The following is a 21,394-nucleotide window of genomic DNA, read 5'->3' on the forward strand; positions in this document are numbered from 1 at the left end:
CTTCTTTTTAAGAAGATATCACAGATTTGCATATTTCTTATTCTCCACGTTTCCATTTCAGCCTTTTATTTTGAAGGGATAAACGTTTATCTTCCGTTTTTCTGCAAACTGCAAGAGCTTTCCACAGTAGTGCATTGCACACACAGAATTAATGCAAACGCTGTTGTGTAACAGTGGAATCGAATTACTAAACTAAATGTATATGACCACATACACAAATACCATCCATAAATTGCGCCAGTTCAATGTAATTATTGAAACTTTAAAACAATTTTCTTTACTTTTTTCGATATTACAGTAACTTCCTGATGTTAAATCATCCTCCATCCCTGGTGATGTGTCTTCTGTCTGTTTAAGTTGATTCCTACTTTTCATGTCGCTCCCAGCTCAAACCCAGTACCCTGGCCTGCCGCTGGAGGACCAAATAACTCCGACTTCGCTGCAGTTTGCCACGAAGAAGACGACGACGCATAAACTTCCGGGTTTCAAAATCCAGATGACAACAACCGGTAGCAACGAACCAACAGCACCGCTGAACGAATACTTTTGAGACTGTGGGTAAGTTAAATGTAAAAGGATGGTAGCCAAAAACACCAGAAATAAGTTAAATGTAGCTTTGTTGTTGTGCTGTTATGTGCTTACTTTATTTTTGCTAAATCTAAAGTGTTTCCATCATATACCTCACAAAGGATCAACAAAACTTAGTAGCTTTGCAAAAGGAAGTAACGTGCTTATTTGTTTTTGTCATAAAGGTACAGTTACAACTTTAGTCTTATTTAGCTCGATTTGTGTTGAAATCTTCAACGTGAGTATACCGTTATTTCTAAAAGAGTAGTAGACTTTGCTTTTAAACGTCCCGCTCCCCCTGGCGCCCGACCAATGGAAACTCAGACATGCTGCACACACTTCCCTTTATACAATATGTGTCACATTTGACTTTTATATTTTACAAACTACGCTTTATATGATCGTAATCCGACCACAACTCATGATAATGGGCATTTAAAAAGATGGCATTAAGCTGTTTATTTGCTGTCAATATTTCAGTATTCTCAGCAATGATTTCTCACAGTGGCTCTCTGGGCTGACATCTCTGTATTAACATTGTATATTCCAATCATCTGTTTGGCGTCTTGATACAGAATTGTTTGCAGAAAGTATGTAATTGTTAGACAGGTATAAACAGTATTTTTTACAGTATTGATGACAACCACTTTTTTTATTACACTTTTGTTTTCAGTGTTATTGGGATGGGATCTCCAACAAAAGATGCAACACCACACAGGTAAGATCTTAAAGTCAGAGAAAAAAATGTGTGCAATATATATGTTGCTGTGACACTGGTCCATTGTCAGAAGATGTAATGCTTTAACTGTAATCTCCCTGAATGATGCTTAGTCTTATAATGTCCCCCCCCCACTGATACATCCCTAAATCTTATCCCACATGGATTAAGTCTCACTCCTTAAGAGGGTTTAAATGCCTTTTTTCATTCCTTTTTTGAATGCAGCAGGTACTGTCACGCATGGGGCAAAATGTAACATTTTCTCATTTTTAAGATAAGTCTCTTTCTTGTTTCTACAGAACCAACCTTCGTACGCCTGGTCGAGAACCTGACTCCCCACTTCCCCCGATCCACGAGCGGCTGGCTTACCTGCGTCCCTCCAGGGAGCTGTTGGAGTTTTACAGACAGAAAATCGCCCAGTTTGACGGAGAGCACGAGGAGCTGCTGCAGATGCTGGAGAAGTACAAAGGCATCACAGAGGACCAGGTGAAACACAGCTAGGAGTCATATGTGATTATAATTGTTTTTGTATGTTTGGCATGCATGAGTATAATCGCCTGTTTTTACTGAACTTCTGTGCGTCCTGGATTTCCTCTCAGCATAAACTACAGTGGGAAGTACGACAGCGGGAGGGCGAGATTGCCGAGCTGCAGAACGCTCTGAGTGACATGCAGGTCTACCTTTTTCAAGAGAGAGAGCAGTCTCTCCGGCTTTATGCGGAAAATGACAGACTAAAGATCAGGTGGGTGTACAGTTGATGATGAATCCAGTGGATATTTTGACCTGTATTAGCAGGAAATCACAGCTTTGATAATAACATGAATTAGGGCTGCTTTTAAATGTAGGTGTACCAGATCCATGTGGCTGCTATTATGCATGATTTTTCACTTAATGGTACTTCATATTTGTTTAAACAGTATAATAGTGTATGATTTTCTAACAGGCCCTTTGTGAAACCACCTGTGTGGTTGAGCCTTTAATATCTGCTTTTAGCATTGTGTTGTCATTATTTTTTCTCAAGCATTACTATTCAGTTATCTAACATTATTGACTGCTGTGCAGAGAGTTGGAGGACAGGAAGAAAATCCAGCACCTTCTTGCTCTGGTGGGTCCTGATTCCGGGGAGATCACATATTTTCACCGGGAGCCTCCTCACAAGGTACATGTTTACTTTATCGTTGATCTGTCTCACAGCAGCCTGTGCAGTTTATCCCTTTTATACATGCTAAATCGGCTGGCACACTTAAATGGAACTGGTGTTCCAAAAAATTCGAAAATATTGTTTATTACTTTATTTTTGCTCTACACTTTATTACTTGGGATTAAATATGACTATGCAAGATAAAAAGGTAAACAGGTAATCAATGTTCTGAACACAGCTGTTCTGTTGTATATCAGGTAACCATCACACAGAGGGAGTCCAGCTTGGAGGAACATCTCAATCTCAGGCCAACAAAGTTAAGACCTGCTGCGACCAGGAAAGGTTTGAAAACATTTTATGGCAAATGTCTTTTGTACAATTAATGTTATTTAAATGTTAAATACAGACAGACTGTGACATTTTCATTCCATGTCTGTATTTTTTTAGAGAGTGGCAGGAGATTAAAATCAGCAGAAGGGACTAATGGAGAGAGCTTGGAACAATACAAGAACGATAACCAGACATTGTTACTACAGGTAGGTCTAGGTGTCTTTCTGATGCGGGTAATAGAATGAATGTGCTTTCAATTTTCATAAAGAGAGCTCTCACTATTCAACATTAATAATAAACAGAAATGTGAAAAGAGTGATGAGAACTTTTTTCCCTTCTCTGCCTCCATGGTTTTGGCGATTATTTTACCAAACTATATTTGTATCGCTTGTGTTTTCAGGTGGAGGCCCTGCAGGCTCAGATGGAGGAGCAGACCCGTCTGGTTAGAGAGCAGGTAGAGTCTCTGATGGAGGATAGGCAGATTAAAACAGAGGAGGCACAGGCACAACAGCAGAAAGATCAGGAGCGGATATCAGCTTTGACTGACAAGTGGGTCTGCATTTATTTATTTTTATTCACAACTACTGTACTGTGTATTTTAGGAATGATGCTCTTTAAGCCTTTTTTTCATTTTGTGAATCGTGAATCCTCTTTTGCATTTTTTTTTCTTTTTGTAAACACATTTTTCTTTGTTTGTTTACACCTCAGGCTCCAGCGTACCCAGAACCTGTTATATGAGAGCACCAGGGATTTTTTACAGCTAAAGTTTGACGCCCGGGCTCATGAGAAGAGCTGGATGTCAGAGAAGGACCGGCTGCTCAGGGAGTTGGACTCCAGCCACAACCGCCTGAGGAAGACCCCGTCTGCCGGCGCAGAGCTGGGCCCAAAGTGGCAGCCCAGTAGCAGCACCGCCCTGCTCCCCCCTCTGCCTCAGCCTGAGTTGAAGCAGTCGCTCAAGGAGGAGCTGAAAGTAATGTTTGTTTCGTTTTTTTATCCTGAAAGCAAAGCCAGAACTTTAAATATATCTGCTAACTCACCTCAATATTAATAATAATAATAATAAAATAATAATAATTCCTTACATTTATTATAGCGCTTTATCAATGACTCAAAGCGCTTTATCCTTCCCTTTGATGAAATATTAAGCTCCGTTTGTTTTAGGGTGTTTTGTTTTGTTTTTTATTTAACTTGTTTTTTTTTATCTATGTCCTCAGGCAATGCAGGAGGATGTGAAGCAGGCCCACCGTCTGGCAGAGATGTACAGAGGGCAGTGCATTACACTGGAGACAGAGCTGTCCCAGATCAGAGAGGAAGGGGATGTGGGCAGGGAAATATTTAAGGTACCATTCCTGTGCATATACAGCTCTGATTTAATGTTCATATGTTATGCCATGCCCAAGTTCCTTGATACTGATGTTTGTTATTTTACCAAATGTTTTTGTGCAGGAGCGTTCAGACAAAATGGCCAAGCGTCTGCAGCTGATGACTCAGCGTTATGAAGCGCTGGAGAAGAGAAGGGCCATGGAGGTGGAGGGCTTCAAGACGGACCTGAAGCACCTCAGACAGAAGTTCAAAGATGTCGAAAAACAACTCCTCAAGGTGAAATTACTTGACTGATAATTGAACTTTTTCAACTAACCCCATTTTTTCACTTTGTCTTAACTGTTAAATGTTTTTTTGGCTGATTTTTGTAACACCAACCAGCATGTTTTGAGCTCTCTATTTAACTTTATATAGAACTTTATTATAGTTAAAATGCAAACTGTTAAACCTGATGTACATACATCCTCTGTGGCAGGTTACTCTGAATGTTGGGCCCAACCAGGACTTAGCCATTCTGCATGAGGTACGTCAGACCAGCGGCAGGACGAAGAAGGTTCAGGGTGAGCTGATGGCGCTGAAAGCTAAGATCTACGGACTGGAAAACGAGCTGAGATTCAGCTGAGGACTGGACTGTGGTGTCTACTGTCTGCCTGTAGAGGATAATCAATGTGAAGTTTATCTAAGTCATGTTTGTTTGTGCTACTGGGTTTATAGCTTACACTTAGAATTAATGTTATTTGTATTTTGTAACCTGGACTAATAAAGATGTTTTGCTACAATGGTTTTAAATGAATGAACACCCATTTACAGAATGAAATGAACATGTCATATGACATATGGTGTCTAGTAAATACTTTGGAATTACTGATTCTGTTACAACATTACTGGCAAAATATAAATAAAAAACGTTTGTTGGACTTAACTAACTTTACCTAAGACAAGCATAAGTATAGACATGGTTTGGTTATATAGAATGTCTGTGAAAAGTAAATTCTAACATGGTACCTGGTTCATTTGTAGGTGTTAAGAAAATAAATTGTATATGTGCATTACCATGTATATTAATTAAATATAAAATGTGTACGGTCATTTGCTGATATATTTTAAAAGGCTGACTAAATTAAGGCTGTTAACTTGAACACAGCATTGTATAAAACCCATATAAACTATAAAGGTTTTAAACATGAAATGTTTAGTAGCCTATGTAGTAACTAATTTGACCAACCACTTTGCTCAAACTACACGGTATTATGACATGTTACAGAACACATTATTTGCGTGTCAATGTCGAAAATTAATTATTTATAATAATTTTAATTATATTTGTGCGGTTAAGTTTCTATTATAAAGTCATTCAGTTTCATTTCTACAAAAACTCAGATCATAAACAACCTTGTCTTTCCGGTGGCTCTGCGCATGCGCATTCATTTTCATAGACGTCACTGTTGTGTATTGAGCATTGAGTGATGGCAGCTACACTGACAGCATGAGCAGAGCGCGCAGAGTTTAGTATTGACCCTCTCTGTTTGAGATACCATGACCCATTTCTTCAGTCCTAAGTAGATAGTTACTGTTAGCTCGGCTAAAGCTCTTTTATTGTTGTTTACCCACCGTCTTTTACTTACAAGTGCCTGAAGATATGCAGAGAGTAAGGTGTTGGAAAACCGGCTTGCAGCTGCTGAAATCAGCCTGTGAGGGAGCAGCAAATCCTTCGACTTCAAGAAAGTATAGCCATGTAAGTAGAAAACTTTACTTAATTTAAGATAGAGGTTAATGAATACCAAGTTAAGAAAAGTACCTTGTCAGCTTGTTTTTGTACTTATTTATTTTCTATTGCAATGTTAAAATGGAAAAACCACATGTCAAAAAAGCTAACCCCATCACACACACACACACATTTTTACTATGGCACAAATTCAAACCTCAGTCATTACTATGTTATTCTCCTATTTCACTCCTCAATTAGTTATATGGGTCATTCTACAGAAAAGGTGGAAGTGCTGTCACTTACTTTTGCAGACACCAAAATACATGACATTGACCTAATACTAGTGCTGTAGCGACGCGTCGACGCGTCGACTTCAAAATATCGTCGACGACATATTTCCGCGTCGACGCGTCGCTACACACACGTGGGTCACCCAAAGCAACAAGCAGTTCGCAATCGCACTTCAAACACAATGGAGACTGAAACGGCTACCACCTCCTCCTCACAGGATTGCGCACGAAGCCCCCAAACGAAAACATCTCGCCCTAGGTCTTCAAAAGCATGGGAATATTTTAAAGTTAGTCCAAAACGCAAAGATATTTATATATTTATATCTCACTGAGACTGCTGCATAGCCTAGCAGAAGCAGCAGCTAGCTGTGGTGGCTACCATTAGCAGCTAGCATTTGCTCTCCGATTTTTTACATAAAATGGAATTATGGATTATAAATTCAATCATTTTTTATACATAGACGTTAAAAACCTATGGATTAACCGATTCAGCCGCGTTTTTTCTCATTTTAATGCCATTGAACACGTCTTTTGATCAGATTGACAGCTACGGTGGTAAGACGATCTCCCTAGAAGCTCTGTGAAGGTACGTGTTGTGATGACTGTATTTGCTTCCCCTGTCGCGAGTCCGGATCACTCAGTGATGATACTATATACCTACATAATCTGTGGAGTCTCAGCTTTAATCGGATATATTGTATGTGCAGCTACGATAAGTAATAAGGGTACTTTTATCTTGAGTTCTGTGCCAATGTCCGTTAGCATTTTTCGCTCAGGGGTCATTTAGATGCTTCTTATGAGACTTGTGTTTTGTTTTGGTAAACATGGTTTGTATCGTCAATTAACTGAGATTATTTCCGTTAATCTGGTATAACACATTAATAGGTTCTTAAATATTAAGATCCCCTGAGACACAGTATCGTGAAAAAAAAAAAATTTACATGACGTTTTTTTTACATTACGTTTTTATGAAATGAACAACAGAAAAATAATCGTTCGATTAGTCGACTAATCGATCAAATAATCGCCCGATTAATCGTTTTCAAAATAATCGTTTCCCCCCAGCACTACCTAATACTCACATTTATTATATATGTTGAATAAATAGAGATTGTCTTTGCAATGGTACTAAATAAATAAAAAATGGTTTTATACTTAAATTGCAATTTATTTAAAATGTCAAGTTCAAGGAACTGCCTTGTCACTTTGATCATACATGGAAGTGGAGCCTATAGTTTTAATTTAAAAGATTTTCTTTTCAATAAATAAATCTAATTTATATTTACATAACATTACAAGCATTAAATATAACACTGAAATGGTAAAAAAAAAAAACATAAATTATTATTAATAATATCAAATAAATGTCAGTCACCCAAAATTACGTCATTGGTGTTACTGCCACACAAAACGCTTTTATTTTTGAAATAATGTACTGTCTCTGAAGTGCCTCCTGTAACAAGAGATCATTTGAGGCAGTGCAGTGGACAAAGACATAAAGAAAGTCAGATACTTCTTACTTTGTTTGTTAAAGGTGTCATTTTATCTTAAAATGTTACATGCGTCTTTCAAGTCTGTCATTAGTGTTACTCATTGCATAGGGTGAACATTGGAATGGGAAAATGTATTGTATTGAAGAGTTAAACGATTTTGATATTGACTGAAGCCATATTTGGTCTGACACATTGCTGCCATTTTGTTAAAATGGTAGTGTTTTCTCCAAATTGTCACAGGATTATGACCCAGCCTGTAGTGATGAGAATTCCGGCTCTTTTTAGTGAGCCGGATCATTTGGCTCGGCTCACCAAGAAGAGCCGGCTCACCAAGAAGAGCCGGCTCTTTTGGCTCCCAAACGGCTCTTCATTTTACCACATACCTTTTATAATTCAATCAAATGTAGCCCTGTTTTGACTCAGGATGTATATGTGTACACATATCACTTACATTATTCAATACATCCTTTGTACTGAAGTATTCAAAAGTAAAAATTACATTTAATATAAATGATTTGCTGTGGCCAATTGTTTTCATTGCATTTAAAGACCCTTGTAACTCTCTGATACCACCCAATGAATGCACTGACTTGTAGAACCACGCTACACAAAGTAGATAGCAAAACCTATAAAAACTTTAGCATAGACATTTTAAAAAAGGACAGCTACAGTATCGACATTTTAAAATTGTATTTAAAGAAAAAGCCCTAACAAAACAGCAGGGCTCTAAAAACAAAAAAAGACAGCAACAGCTGACATCAAATCTTTGCTGAGCCTAAAAGATAATCATAAATAAATAGTGAAAATAAATATATTGCAATGTTCAAAACAGCAGCATCCAACCGTTTCTAATCCTTGGATATTACATGTCACTGCATGCATGCACGGAGCACCCGTAGCGCGGAGATCATCATATCATTCCGTCTTGTATTACTTAACAAAAATAAATAAAACTCTTTGAGCCGGCTCGTTCGCGACCGACACATCACTATGAAGTATCACTGCTAATGAACAGCCCCATGTTTTCATGCTGCACATGCCCCCCCCTCTCTATCCCAGCTCCCTCCTCAGGGCGCCGGCTCCTTTGGGCTCCTCTTTGACATTGATGGGGTGCTGGTGCGGGGCAGGACCCCCATCCCTGCAGCCAAGCAGTGCTTCAAGAACCTGGTGGACCGCCATGGGAAATACAAGGTGCCTGTGGTGTTTGTCACCAACGCTGGGAACTCCATGAGGCAGGCTAAAGCAGAGCACCTGTCACATCTGCTTGAGGTGGAGGTAGCTGAAGACATCATTTCACTTTTCCCTTTTTAGTCCTCAGCTTGCACTGTTTTGTTTTTCTCTGACATCCATATTCTTTCACAGGTGACTCCAGACCAGGTGATGCTGTCTCACAGTCCTTTGCGAATGTTCACCGATATCCATAAAATGCGGGTGCTGGTGTCTGGACAGGGTCCCATAGAGGAGGTCGCTCACAAGTATCCTGTCTTAAATCGGGAACTCTGCGTTTGTGCACTTACCTCTTGAAGTTGACCTATAAGAGAAGTGTGCATGTTCTGTTTATTCAGTGTATTTTTGCTCGTGTTCCACATTGTTATCAGTATTTAATCTGTGTACCCTTTGCTGCCTATTTATCTCAGTGAGGCCCTTTCACAGATGTATTGCCTTTTATCAAGTGTAGGTTCAATTTCAATTCAAGTTTATTTATATAGCCCAAAATCACAAATCCTATTTGTCTCAGAGGGCTTCACAAGTCAACAAACAAAATTGGCAATGTAAAACAATGTAAAAACAACAAACGTATCTTACAAGATCAATGTGAAAATACCAATTTAAAAAGGAACATAACACAATGACACAAATACAGTTAGAGTACAATAAATACAATTCCATAAAACGAAACGAAGTTGATTCCAGAGGAACGGGGCTTGGTAGCCAAAAGCTCTAGCACCTGACCTTTTTTTGTGGACTCTGGGAACCACCAACAGACCTGCACTCTGGGATCTTAATGCCCTAGAGGGGCAATAGGAGATTTAAAAGATCCTGTAGGTAGGATGGTCCCTGACCATTGAGCGCTTTGTATGTGAGTAAAAGTATTTTAAAATCAATCCTGGACTGAACTGGGAGCCAGTGCAATGCTGATAAAACAGTCTGATGTGGTCCATCTTCTTTGTTCCTGTTAAAACCCGTGCTGCAGCATTTTGTATGAATTGAACGGTCTTTAATGATGAGTTTGGACAGCCTGATCAAAGGGAATTGCAATAATCCAGCCTGGAGGTGATAAAAGCATGGATTAGTGTTTCTGCATTGTTGTCATTTAGGATGTGCCTGATTTTTGCAATATTCCGTAGATGGAAGTAGGCAGTCCTTGAAATTTGCTTTATATGGGATTTAAAAGACAAATCCTCGTCAAAAATAACACCAATATTTGTTACAGTGGTGCTGGAGGTTAAGGTAATACCATTCGAAGAAATTATGTTGTTGGACAGTTTGTTCCGAAGGTGCTGGGGGCCAAGTATAATGACTTCTGTTTTGTCAGAGTTTAATAATGGAAAGTTGCAGGTCATCCATGTCTTTATGTCTGTGAGGCATTCTTGCAGTTTTACTAATGGTATTGTACATCTGGTTTAATTGATAGATACAATTGTGTATCATCTGCATAACAATGAAAATTGATGGAGGTATTCCTTATGATATTGCCCAATGGTAGCATATATATGATGAACAGGATGGGTCCAAGTACAGACCCTTGCGGCACTCCATGACTGACTATAGTTTGTAATGAGGATTCATCGTTGACAGATACAAACTGAGACCGTTTTGATAGATATGACCTGAACCAGCTTCGTGCAGTTCCCCTTATACCTATCAAAAACTCTAATCTTTGGAGTAGTATGTTATGGTCAATAGTGTCAAAGGCAGCACTCAGATCTAACAGAACCAGGATAGAGGCAAGTCCATTATCAGATGCACAAAGCAGGTCATTTGTGACTTTAACCAGTGCTGTCTCTGTGCTATGATGTTTTCTAAAACCTGACTGGAATTTCTCAAATAAACAATTTGTATTTAAAAATGCACACAATTGTGAGGCCACTGCTTTCTCGAGGATTTTTGAGAGGAAGGGAATGTTTGATATTGGCCTGTAGTTGGTCATAACCTCAGGATCAAGGTTTGTTTTTTTTATAATAGGTTTAATTACAGCTACTTTAAATATCTGTGGAACATAGCCTGACAGTAAAGATATATTCATCATATTTAATACAGGTGTATTCATTTGGGGTGAAATTTCCTTGAACAGCTTCGATGGAAAAGGGTCTAAGATACAGGTAGATGCAGAGGATGAAATGATTGAATTTAGTTGGTTTTGGTCTATAGGAGAGAAGCACTCTAAGTATATGTCCGGTGTTAAGGGTGATTCAGTGCTGACTAAGGGTAGGTGGTTTATTTTGTCCCTGAGAGTTATAATTTTATCATTAAAGAAGTTCATAAAGTCATTACTACTGATGGATGTAGGAATAGAAGACTCAATGGAACTGTGACTCTCGGTCAGCCTGGCTACTGTACTAAAAAGAAACCTGGCATTGTTTTTATTTTTCTTCTATTAAGGAGGAATAATAAGCTGCTCTGGCAGTGCGTAGTGCCTTCTTATATTTTTTAAGCCAGAGTAACCGAAATTCTTCATGTTTGGTGGAGCGCCATTTCCTTTCAAGTTGCCTTGTCCTCTGCTTTATTATGCGTGTTTCATTGTTGTGGTTGTCATTCATTTAAGTCAATCTATGGATTTCCCATCAAGTCTTAGAAAAAGACAGTTTTTAAGGCCTTAGTGTATAGATAAATACCGTAAGTTAGTCAAGTGTGTTTACTGTAACTCTTGCTCATCTGTGTTTGACTTTAACCCACTTCAGCCTGGGCTTTCAGGATGTTGTTACCATAGATATGCTCAGGGATGCATATCCTCTTCTAGATGTCGTAGATCACAACAGAAGGCCCAAGGGCAAGGTAAGTAGTATTAATAGTCAAGCCTGTTGATGTTCAGTTACAGATTAGTGAGACATTTTAACAATTGTGTATCATATTTTACAGATTCCCCCCACAAAAGGCTTACGACCAATAGACGGTAAGTTGTAGCCTTAAGTGTGATGCTTAAGCATTGATTAACAATTCCTAACAAACTCAGGAATGGCTGTCTTATGTTTCTCCCTTCTTCACCTGTGTGTTCCTACAGCTGTCATCCTATTTGGTGAGCCAATCAGATGGGAGACCAACCTCCAGCTTATTGTTGATGTCCTCCTGTCTAACGGGAACCCAGACAATGTTTGGAACGCGGCGCGGTACCCTCACATCCCACTCCTGGCCTGTAACATGGACCTGCTGTGGATGGCCGAGGCGAAGAGTCCCAGGTACAGTATGTGTAAAAAATACACACTGAAACATTATTAAGGGTGTTATTATACTGAATGTCCCTGTGTCATAGATTTGGTCACGGTATGTTCCTGGTGTGCTTAGAGAGCATGTACAAGAAGGTCACAGGCTTTGATCTGAAGTACGAGGCTCTGATCGGTAAACCCAGCATGGTGACGTATAACTACGCCGAGCTCCTGATCAGAGAGCAGGCCAAGAGGCTGGGCTGGACCACGCCTGTGAAGCGGCTGTATGCTATAGGGTGAGTTACTCAGTCGGCTCATGACCTTAGACCCACATTTGTCCTTAAAGCGATAGTTCAAACTGTTTAAAGTGGAGTAGTTTGAGTTTGTCCATAGTGAAGCAATACACTGCTGAGTACAGGGCTGGCAGGAAAATGTATATTATAATCAATATCAGTTTAAGTGTATGCCATATTTAGAATATTTACTTTACAGAGAGAGCCCTTTCCTACAGGGAACTGAATCAGAATCGGAATACCGTTATTAGTCCCACAGAGGGGAAATGTACATAGTTACAGCAGAAAAAGAGCCACAGACAGCTTAATGTTACATATGTTACATGCATTAAAGTACTAAGTTATGATATAATACAAAATATAATAAAAGAACATTTAAAAAAAGTTACATCATTTTCAAAATACACATCTTGTAACAGTTCTTAGGATTTAGCAGGCAGGTATATAATTACAGTTATTAACGGCATATATATATATTTTGCACATATAGCACATAGTTGGTTATGGTCATGAACAGTCATTTTACTCTTTATATTGAGTTGGTGGTCTCATACTGCCTTAATTGGTTTGTTTTTTCAGTTATTGTGTAACTTGTGTTTTTCTATCCTGTCTTTAAAATGGTGGAACCAGCTCCCCATTGTAGCAGGAGAGCAGACCGTCAACACATCGTATGTCTCAGACTGCACCTTGGCCTATAAAATCTATCAAAGAATATTTATAATACAACTCTTCTCATTTCTGTATGTCGCACTATTTGAAGCATATGTCCTTGCAGGACTCTTGCTGTTCTGAATTTGCCCTCATGTAGATAAAAGCATCAGCAAAATTAAAATCTGAAGGGTTGGCTCTGATTCACCAAAGTCAAGTAAGAGCTCCTTTTAATGTGTTGCCACTTCATCTTTTTAACAGTGATAACCTCATGTCGGACATATACGGCGCCAACCTCTACGACCACTACCTTCAGGCTTCCCAGCGCACCAAGGCCCAGATGCAGGCCAAGAGTGGGGGAGGAGGCTCAGAAACTGTTGAAGACGCCCTGAAAATGACCTCAGCAGAACTGGGCGGAGCGTCAGGTGTGTACGGGACGGAGGGGGACCTCCCTGAGGGCTGCAGCTCCATCCTGGTGTGCACAGGAGTGTACAGCAGAGAGGAGGGGCTGCCCTCGGACCCTGCCCTCGCCGTGAAGGATCAGCCCACCTTCCACGGCCACAGGGACTTCCGCTTCGACCCCAGCCTCACGGAGCCGACCTTCCTGGTGGAGGATGTGAAGGAGGCGGTGGAGCTGGTGTTCCAGCAGGAAGGCTGGCCTCTGGAGTAGGATGAGCGGCTTCATCAATAACAGCCATCCAGAAAACAACTCTAACCATCCTAAACCGGTAGCAGCACCATCTCTAAGAGTTGTTTTGTGACTAACATCCGTCCCTAATCTTGACTGGGGACATGAAGCTGTTTCAGTGGCTTGTTTTTACAGATTTTTATAAAGTGCCGTAGAATTAAATGCAAACAGCAACAGTATGCAATCCTTTTTAAGTTGGTCATGTTTGATAGTGTGTCACAGACTGCTACAGTATTTATATTGCACAACACCTCCACAAACACACACAATTGCCCTACCTACTACTACTACTACTACTGTACATGTCAATTGATCAAGTAGAACGTGTCCATTCTTGCCTTTTTACGCAGCTTTCTCTTTTTATAAAACACACATGGATTTGAAGGAAGTCTAGGTTTTGAGTTACTAAACTATGACATTTATAGAGTACTGTAAGTTCATGTATGATTGTTAAAACATATTTACACGTTTACCTGGATAACATTCAGAATAATCCAGAAAGACCTTATCTTGCCTTTCCAAAATATACCTAGACCATTTCTGCCGTTTTTTTTTACTGCTATCATATTTCAGCTTGATTTGTTTTTGCATGTGTAACCACTAATGGTAATAAGATTAAGTTGGTTTCAGTTTAGTACCTCATACATTTTAACCTATGTCCAGAGTACTGTCATTTTATTTATTTATTTTTTTGATTTATACACAATATTACAGTTTCAAAAGAATGTGCTTTTTTATCGTCTAATGGTTAAAGTCTAAGGGAAATATTTTGAAATATTTTGAAATGTCAGTAATACAATATTTTTGTTGAAGATTAATAAAGTATTTACATTAAAGTACTACTGAAAATTAGACAGGTTTGTTATATCTGTAATAATATAACATTATAATAAAGTATATTATTAAATTGAGTCTTTATTCTACAGTGATAATTAAGTGGAATCTGCAGGTGATGTTAAATACTGGGTAAAACTGTGAAACACTGGTAATGTACTGAAAAAGCCATATTGAATAAAATAACAATTAAAAGGATGAAAGACACAAAACGTTGCTTGTCAAGTCAAATATTCTGTGTACTGTAGTGCAGTTTTAGTACAGTCCTCCAGCTGAGGTGTGAGATCCTCTTAACTTATCCTCTGAATATACAAAACATGTTTGATAAGCAGCCACCATTTAAAACCTGTTACTTATTCAACAAAATGCATAAATATTCAATGTCAAAATATATACAACACTTTCACACACACACAATGTATATATGTAGTTTCTTCTAAATTGTCAACCCTATTTTCCAAACAAAAAGCAGTTGCAGTCCGCTCAGCAGCCACACTTCCTGTCTGAAGACTCGGAGCCGTTGACCGAGTGGGAGCTGTTACTCAGCATGAATTGAGGCGAGTCTTGGGGTATCTCGTCTGTGATGGTCATGCCGTTGCGTGCCAGCAGCTCCCGGGCCATGAGGATGAAGGCTGCCTCCACATTCTGGGCCTCCTTGGCAGAGGTTTCCAGGGCAGCCAGCACACCGTTGTTTTCTGCCAGAGTGCACGCCTCCTCGAACAAAACCTGCCTCTGAGCTTCAAGGTCGGACTTATTACCTGCAGGGATTAGCAGAGCAGGCAATCAGAAAGAACACAAATAGCAGCTTTATCAATTTAACACGGTCAGGAAAATAGCAGACATTTTTTTGAGATTCCAGTGTAATGTGTTAATATTTTCTCCCACCAACAATAGAAATACTGAGTTAACTGCCCTAAATGAAAAAGGAAAACATAACACCCTCAGATTGTAGGAGATGGAACTAGAGGAGCACATATACTTGAATTTTTTTTAATTGATTTTCAATTATATATAATCTTTCAATTTGCAAACCATGTAATCTAATGATTGTTTATCAACATAAAAGACCAACAATCCAAAATCCCTAAAAACGGTTTACCAGCAATGTATTGTCCTGAAGTCTAGGAATATGTAGAAGAGTTTACAGGCTAACATAAAACCAATTTATTTTCAATCTACTTACCAATGAGGATCAGCACCACGCTGGCAGCTCCAAACTGCTCCACCTCTCTGATCCAGAGGGGAACAGAGTCAAACGTGGAGCGGCGTGTGATGTCATAGGCCACCATCGCCCCGTGGGCACTGCGGTAGTAACTCTGAGTTATGGTACGGAAACGCTCCTGACCTGCTGTGTCCCACACCTGCATCTGCAATAACAACCCCAAAACATCCAATATTACTTACATAGTTACAAAACGGGCCTTTGAACATGAGTTAGTCAGATGTGCTGTGAAAGACTCTGAAAGTAATCCGTCCTTTTTTTTTTATTACTTTGCCTGTGTAGACTAACCCTAACTAATAAGCATAATAAGACAAGCAAGCAGTTGACAAATGAACACACCCAGAAAGCTAACACACAGGCCGTTCTTAGGGAACATTAAGGCACTCCTCTTTCTCTTAAGGAGAAACAAATACTGATCAAGCAAAGGGAGTATTTACTTTAAGACAAGAGTAAGTACACACACATCTTATATATTCATATTTCTGTTAAATATGTTAAGTTATACCCATGATCAAATTGTGTTGTCACATACCTTGACCTTCTTGCCATCGATGTCCAGGGTGCGAACAGTAAAGTCCACCCCGATGGTGTTCTGCTGCTTTCCAATGAAAATGCCAGACTTGAAGCTCTGGACCACACAGGTCTTCCCCACGTCTGAGTCCCCAACCAGGATGATTTTGAAAAGAAAGTCGAAAGAGTCCTCAATCTCTGGCCCTGCTGACTGCATGGTGAAGGGAGGAATATGTTCACAATAAACCCACTGAGGCTGAAACACAGGATTATGTGCCTCTATGCAAAATAACTGGTTCAAGTTGTGTCAATAGAAAACTGACACTATTTACAGAAACATCCTAGTCATAAAAAGAGGAAAATCAGGTTTATATCAGCTGTAGTAGAACAGTCAATGTGTTTCCAGCTGAAAAATGTGTGATCTGCAGGTAAAGAGCCAGTCAGAGATCAAAATAAATCAATATAAATTATGAAAAATCCCAGTTTTTATCCAACATTGCATTTTCTGTCATGTTAAACCTCATTCACCAACTCTATCCAGCTCCAAAATCAACTTGATTGTCCCATAGCAGAGGATTAAAGTTCCCTTTTTGTCACCCAAAAGTTGTTATTCATCCTGTGCTTGTTTCCATGTCTTTGCTACGCGACACATTCTTAAAGTCTTGAAGAACAGTCTGCCCTGCTGCCCTTTAGACTGTTTCTGCCTTCCACTTCAATTCTGACACATAGACCCGCCTCCTACCTGTCTTGGTAGGTGTGACCTCCAACTGCCAGCCCACCTGCACCACTGCATCTTGGGATATGGGTTTTCTTTGTAATAGGACGCAATACCTGAAAGAAGCAAAAGTAAAGTTAAGTGACCTGAAATATTGTTTATTACAATAAGTACTGGTTAAGCATAAATAGATTTTAGATGGATTTAAAAATATTGAGATCTAGTTGGATTTGTTACAAACTAGTTATGACATTTAGTTTAGAGTAAAAGTTACACAGACTACAAAGTGCTGGCTCAGTGTGCAAATACCCCAAAGCAAACAGCTTAAACTACTTCTGCAACTTAACGTAATGTAAAAACTTGACATTCGTCTTAACAGCTGTCCTTTGGACCACAGAATGTTTTTGTACCTTTAAAATTGCCTAAACTATGAGCCCCCCGGCTGACTGCTGTCAACTAACACATTCCACAGCACTCCACAACAGAGAGCTAAGCGTAGCACGAGCAGGAACAAAACACCACAGGCACTTAGAAATGATGTATTTAAAGACAGGATTATCTAACTAAAAGTGTAATTGAAATGTTTTTACCTCAGGCTGCACACATTGGTATCACAGTGAGATGTTAACACAGAATGAGCATTCAGCTCTGAATCAGTCTCTCTCTCTCTCTCCACCCCCTCTCTTGTTCTGTCGTCATCTCAGCCCACAGAACAAGGCACAGCTGGACACAGGACAATGTGTGAGTGTGAGGGGCACTTGACCGAGCTGGGTGTATCTTTGGCTGTGACCACCAGCCACCTCCTTTCCGTAGTGTGGTTGATGCCTGATTAGATGCAATGAATGTGGTTTTGTTGACCATTTCGTGATGGCACAAATAAGACAACAGTGAAAAAATTACTTTGATAAAGCCTCTTTTATCGACAGGATGCAACAAAATAAACCCCATTGTTTAAATGTCCAGCCATAATGCTATGTACACGCGCCATTATTATGGTATAAAAGCTGGGTGCAGTATCAGAATACATTTTAAACATATTTGTGAAATCATAACAATCCCCAAGACACATCTTTACAAACAATCTAATATGAGCTGGTGCATTATTACAATATTGTTCAGTGTTCAACAATACAACAAATCAAAATGTAGATATGGAAGCTTAAATACCACATCCATATAAGTGAACAGAAATACTTCTGTGATTCAGCAGTCTCAGTTCAGGAGCTGTTGTGGTTGATGAATCATATTTAAGCAGTAACAGAGCAGCCGTATCAGTCACACACGTGTCAGCTGTGTCATCTCCTCTGCAGCACCTGGGTGGCACTCGCAGAGTTCCTCAGTCTCAGAGCGCTGGCGGAGCTTTGTTGGCTCCTCTGTTGTTTCTGAGGTTTCTTGCCAGATGTGTTATTCAGTTCTTTCTCCACAGGAGGGACGTGAATCGGCTTCCAGGGGATTGGATTGTAGAAGCCTGGTGACGGGAGGTATTTCTCATATGGACCTAAAATAAATCAAAGCCATAAGAAACTGATACATAACAAATTCTAAATACTTGTCTTAGCTAGGCAAATTAAACGTAAGATATAATGACATTTGATCCCGTCTGGAACTAACTCAAAAACAGTTACATTTCTATAGACATCCAATCCAATTATTAGCTTAAAGTAAACATGTATTTAATATTTTTGTATCACGGAATACCACAGCTATACCTTTGTATATATATATAAAGTTATATATAGTATTTTATAACACGGTTTTAAAAAATGAACACTGTCAGTTCGTTTTTTCATCAGGGTTATTTCTGTCTTAAAGGTCCCATGTCATGGCCATTTCTACTGATCATAATTCCATTGTCCTAAACGGCTTGTTGGAACTCCTGTCCCCCCCCTCCCTATGAGCCCAGTAGATTCATCAGAACTCTGTAACCACCGTTACAGCGGAACATCAGTGATTATGTGTTACAATGGCGTTAGCAACCAGAAAATGACACCAGTAATGACAAACAGATGAGAATGCTGCGTGGGGTCTGGGTGCCGTGTTGGCGGGACATTGCGAGGCTCGCTGCTGGAGCGGACAGTGTGAGCTGGATTACTGGTGTTGTTTCCTGGTTGCTGCGTGGGGTCTGCGAGACATCGCGAAACTCAGCCTGAGCACCATGGACGCGGGAAGGGGGGGTGCAGCACCCCCACCTGCGAGGCTCCACTAGCACCCGCGGCACACCTACAGTGTAATCGCGCCACAGTTTGGCTCCACTAGCACCCCCCCCCCGCGCATCACAGTTTCGCCGCTGACCGCTGAGAGAGTGTGTGCGTGTGAGGAGCTCCACGGAGTGGTCCATTTGGATCGTCGTTACGTCACTTGGTTCCCGGAAGAAAAAAATGGAAAAAGAAAGATCTCCAACGAGGCGTTCTGGGGCAGCATAGACAGGACTTTTCTGTTTTAGAGTTGTACTCGCTACAGGGTGTACTTTGAGGGTTTGTGACTCTGCAGACCGTTTACATGCAGAAAAAGCTACATAACACACAAGGGGACGGGTAATAACCGGAAAGCATGACATGGGACCTTTAATACATTTCAGTTATTTACATTAATGTCTTTAGATCACTTTTTCACACAATTAATTAAGTTATTTACAATAATATTTGCTTTATATATTTGCTCCTACAGATGTATTTATTTATGGTATCAGTTAGTCCACAAATTAAAAAGCCTAGTGAATGAGGTTTAAATGAATGAAATGATCTTACTTCTCGTGTAGCAGGGTGATTGGGGACTAGCTTTGGTTTTTTCATTAGCTTTTGCCAGCCAGTCCTTAAACTTCTCCTCTGCCCTCTGGTGGCGCTCCTTCTCCTGCTCCTCCTTCAGGGCAGCTTCCTCCTGTCAAGATTAAAAATAAATATATGTATCAGTATCGGTCTATTTCTGCTCATGAATAATCTTATACATGAATCTAATAAAAAGATCCACATTACCTTCTCCTTCTTTTCCATTTCAATTTTTTCCTGGTTTTTCTTCTGTAGCCAGTCTTTGTATTTTTGTTGAGCTTTCTGTTCTATCTCCGTCTGTTTCTCGTGCTGCCTCTGTATATCCTCCTCCTCTTTCCTCAGTTTTAGAAGTTGCTCTTGCTTCTCCTGAGATTGAAAAGAGAAAACAAATAAAAGACATGTTGTCAGCATTGGATAGTGTACCAATTACAGCCAAAACACTATTGTGCTTTATGAGTTTTAATGAGTTTAAAGTATATACGAGTCATATACCTGTTCTCTTTTCATCTTTAGCCAAATTTGGATCCTCTCTTCCATGACAATCTTTTTCTGTTCCAGCTCCCTTTCTTCATGTGCTTTCTTTTCCTTTTTTAACCAATCCTATTTTAAGGAACATGAGATGTTGAGATTCAGACCGGATGCAATAAGAAAATATATTTTGGAAATAAGGAGGAAAGTTATGACTAGCCTTATAGACACATTTAAAGAGCAAAAGAACATAAGGAAAGTACACACTTGTACATTGATATAAAAGGTAATTAACTGTTGCTTGCCTCTTCTGCTTGTTTTTCTAAATGTAAACGGTCTTCTTTTGCTTTGCTAACCAGCCACTTTTCCCATGCACTAAGAGGCTCCACAGCTGTATCCAACATCTGCACTGAGGGCGTTCTTGGTAGCTCACATCTATAACAGAAACAGATGTACAATGTATGTTGTCTCTCTATAATGCACCCTGTGGTCTTGGTTCAGAAAGTATCTTAAGCCTGAATAATTGTTCGGTACCTGACTGGTGAAAGGCTGAGTCTGGATGAGTCGCTCAGCCTGGGGGAAGCCCGCGGGCTGGGTTCCAGGTCTTCATCACTGTCGAAACTGTCGTGGTATATGGGAGAGAGCAGAGAGAAAGTGTCTTCTTCGTCGGACAGCACGTCGTCGTCCAAACCCTTTGATATGTTCAGGTATTTCCCCTGGATGGTTTTGACAGGGGTGGAGCTGAAGCACTGGGACGCAGAGGCAGGAAAGTTCGGCATCTTCCGTCCAGACATTGCTAGCCGATATCTAAGGTCGACACATGAGAATGTTTTCCATAAGTTACGCGTGTTGTCTTTTTGGATGCGCCTATAGCACAAACAAGCTTATGCTAAGCCTTATGGCAACAGGTCCTTTTTACGGCTAGCAAAGAGGGGGTAGCGTTAGCACTCGAAGGAAACTAACAGCTAGCTTTCGCTTTGGTTAGCAACATTAGCTTTATTATGTAACGTGCTACGAACGTTTAATGGTTAGTTTCAAACTAGCCATCTCCATGTAGGATGTGTGCAGGTCTCTTATTAACTGTACAACATTGCAAACATTTTATAACCTACCTTTTTTACGTGTATTTGAAGAAAAGCCTGCTTTCCTCGTCGTTTCCCTCAACGCTGGAACTGATTTCCAACCAACTTTTTTCCCCATGATACACCACGCCCCCAAGCTCAACTGGACGCTGCTTCTGTAACCGTGGTGAAGCCTGGCGCCATGGATACCAGCCTTCTGTCTTTACAACATTATTTCCTTCTCAAAAATAATAAT

At 39.9% G+C, this 21,394-nt stretch overlaps 4 protein-coding genes across 6 annotated transcripts; 2 read left to right on the forward strand and 2 right to left on the reverse strand.

Moving 5' to 3' along the window:
• The first annotated feature begins 321 nt into the window (after positions 1 to 321).
• ccdc77 (coiled-coil domain containing 77) lies at positions 322 to 4,858 on the forward strand. 2 transcript variants are annotated; one of them, XM_034215945.1, is made up of 12 exons: positions 322 to 558; positions 1,241 to 1,285; positions 1,585 to 1,771; positions 1,885 to 2,027; positions 2,348 to 2,444; positions 2,684 to 2,768; positions 2,874 to 2,962; positions 3,157 to 3,305; positions 3,465 to 3,726; positions 3,971 to 4,096; positions 4,203 to 4,355; positions 4,555 to 4,858. In XM_034215945.1, exons 2-12 carry the CDS (start codon positions 1,251 to 1,253, stop codon positions 4,699 to 4,701), a joined length of 1,473 nt encoding a protein of 490 aa, XP_034071836.1. In that variant the 5' UTR covers positions 322 to 558; positions 1,241 to 1,250; the 3' UTR covers positions 4,702 to 4,858. The 2 variants fall into 2 exon arrangements, with proteins under 2 accessions (XP_034071836.1, XP_034071837.1); XM_034215946.1 differs by having other exon boundaries at positions 487 to 554.
• Positions 4,859 to 5,527: 669 nt separating this feature from the next.
• On the forward strand, positions 5,528 to 14,609 carry hdhd5 (haloacid dehalogenase like hydrolase domain containing 5). Its single transcript, XM_034215918.1, has 8 exons — positions 5,528 to 5,814; positions 8,630 to 8,845; positions 8,933 to 9,045; positions 11,473 to 11,566; positions 11,651 to 11,684; positions 11,793 to 11,967; positions 12,042 to 12,230; positions 13,137 to 14,609. Exons 1-8 carry the CDS (start codon positions 5,719 to 5,721, stop codon positions 13,543 to 13,545), a joined length of 1,326 nt encoding a protein of 441 aa, XP_034071809.1. The 5' UTR covers positions 5,528 to 5,718; the 3' UTR covers positions 13,546 to 14,609.
• A 9-nt stretch (positions 14,610 to 14,618) lies between these two features.
• LOC117545907 (ras-related protein Rab-19) lies at positions 14,619 to 17,537 on the reverse strand. 2 transcript variants are annotated; one of them, XM_034215920.1, is made up of 5 exons: positions 17,435 to 17,537; positions 16,872 to 16,960; positions 16,152 to 16,340; positions 15,581 to 15,764; positions 14,619 to 15,155 (listed from the first exon to the last, which is right to left on the reverse strand). In XM_034215920.1, exons 2-5 carry the CDS (start codon positions 16,920 to 16,922, stop codon positions 14,881 to 14,883), a joined length of 699 nt encoding a protein of 232 aa, XP_034071811.1. In that variant the 5' UTR covers positions 16,923 to 16,960; positions 17,435 to 17,537; the 3' UTR covers positions 14,619 to 14,880. The 2 variants fall into 2 exon arrangements, with proteins under 2 accessions (XP_034071811.1, XP_034071812.1); XM_034215921.1 differs by lacking the exons at positions 16,872 to 16,960; positions 17,435 to 17,537 and adding an exon at positions 16,727 to 16,789.
• A 203-nt stretch (positions 17,538 to 17,740) lies between these two features.
• On the reverse strand, positions 17,741 to 21,326 carry zgc:153293 (uncharacterized protein LOC555710 homolog). Its single transcript, XM_034215919.1, has 7 exons — positions 21,190 to 21,326; positions 20,612 to 20,884; positions 20,383 to 20,512; positions 20,102 to 20,209; positions 19,817 to 19,975; positions 19,592 to 19,721; positions 17,741 to 18,342 (listed from the first exon to the last, which is right to left on the reverse strand). The coding sequence occupies exons 2-7, from the start codon at positions 20,869 to 20,871 to the stop codon at positions 18,140 to 18,142; spliced, it is 990 nt and encodes a 329-aa protein (XP_034071810.1). The 5' UTR covers positions 20,872 to 20,884; positions 21,190 to 21,326; the 3' UTR covers positions 17,741 to 18,139.
• Positions 21,327 to 21,394: the final 68 nt, after the last annotated feature.

This window comes from Gymnodraco acuticeps, unplaced genomic scaffold, assembly GCF_902827175.1.
Source record: "Gymnodraco acuticeps unplaced genomic scaffold, fGymAcu1.1, whole genome shotgun sequence".
NCBI lineage: Eukaryota > Metazoa > Chordata > Actinopteri > Perciformes > Bathydraconidae > Gymnodraco > Gymnodraco acuticeps.

Excerpts from the sequence above, each read along its gene's own strand:
- ccdc77 (XM_034215945.1), top strand. The coding sequence starts at position 1,251 with ATGGGATCTCCAACAAAAGATGCAACACCACACAG. Across the intron at positions 1,286-1,584 it reads AAAGATGCAACACCACACAG|AACCAACCTTCGTACGCCTG; the intron begins GTAAGATCTTAA and ends TTGTTTCTACAG. Across the intron at positions 2,769-2,873 it reads ACCTGCTGCGACCAGGAAAG|AGAGTGGCAGGAGATTAAAA; the intron begins GTTTGAAAACAT and ends GTATTTTTTTAG.
- hdhd5 (XM_034215918.1), top strand. The coding sequence starts at position 5,719 with ATGCAGAGAGTAAGGTGTTGGAAAACCGGCTTGCAGCTGCTGAAATCA. Across the intron at positions 8,846-8,932 it reads CACATCTGCTTGAGGTGGAG|GTGACTCCAGACCAGGTGAT; the intron begins GTAGCTGAAGAC and ends ATTCTTTCACAG. Across the intron at positions 11,968-12,041 it reads GCCGAGGCGAAGAGTCCCAG|ATTTGGTCACGGTATGTTCC; the intron begins GTACAGTATGTG and ends CCTGTGTCATAG.
- LOC117545907 (XM_034215920.1), bottom strand. The coding sequence starts at position 16,922 with ATGCAGTGGTGCAGGTGGGCTGGCAGTTGGAGGTCACACCTACCAAGA. Across the intron at positions 16,341-16,871 it reads GGTCACACCTACCAAGACAG|TCAGCAGGGCCAGAGATTGA; the intron begins GTAGGAGGCGGG and ends TTCACCATGCAG. Across the intron at positions 15,156-15,580 it reads CGTGGTGCTGATCCTCATTG|GTAATAAGTCCGACCTTGAA; the intron begins GTAAGTAGATTG and ends TAATCCCTGCAG.
- zgc:153293 (XM_034215919.1), bottom strand. The coding sequence starts at position 20,871 with ATGTCTGGACGGAAGATGCCGAACTTTCCTGCCTCTGCGTCCCAGTGC. Across the intron at positions 20,513-20,611 it reads CTCAGCCTTTCACCAGTCAG|ATGTGAGCTACCAAGAACGC; the intron begins GTACCGAACAAT and ends TTTCTGTTATAG. Across the intron at positions 18,343-19,591 it reads ATCACCCTGCTACACGAGAA|GTCCATATGAGAAATACCTC; the intron begins GTAAGATCATTT and ends GATTTATTTTAG.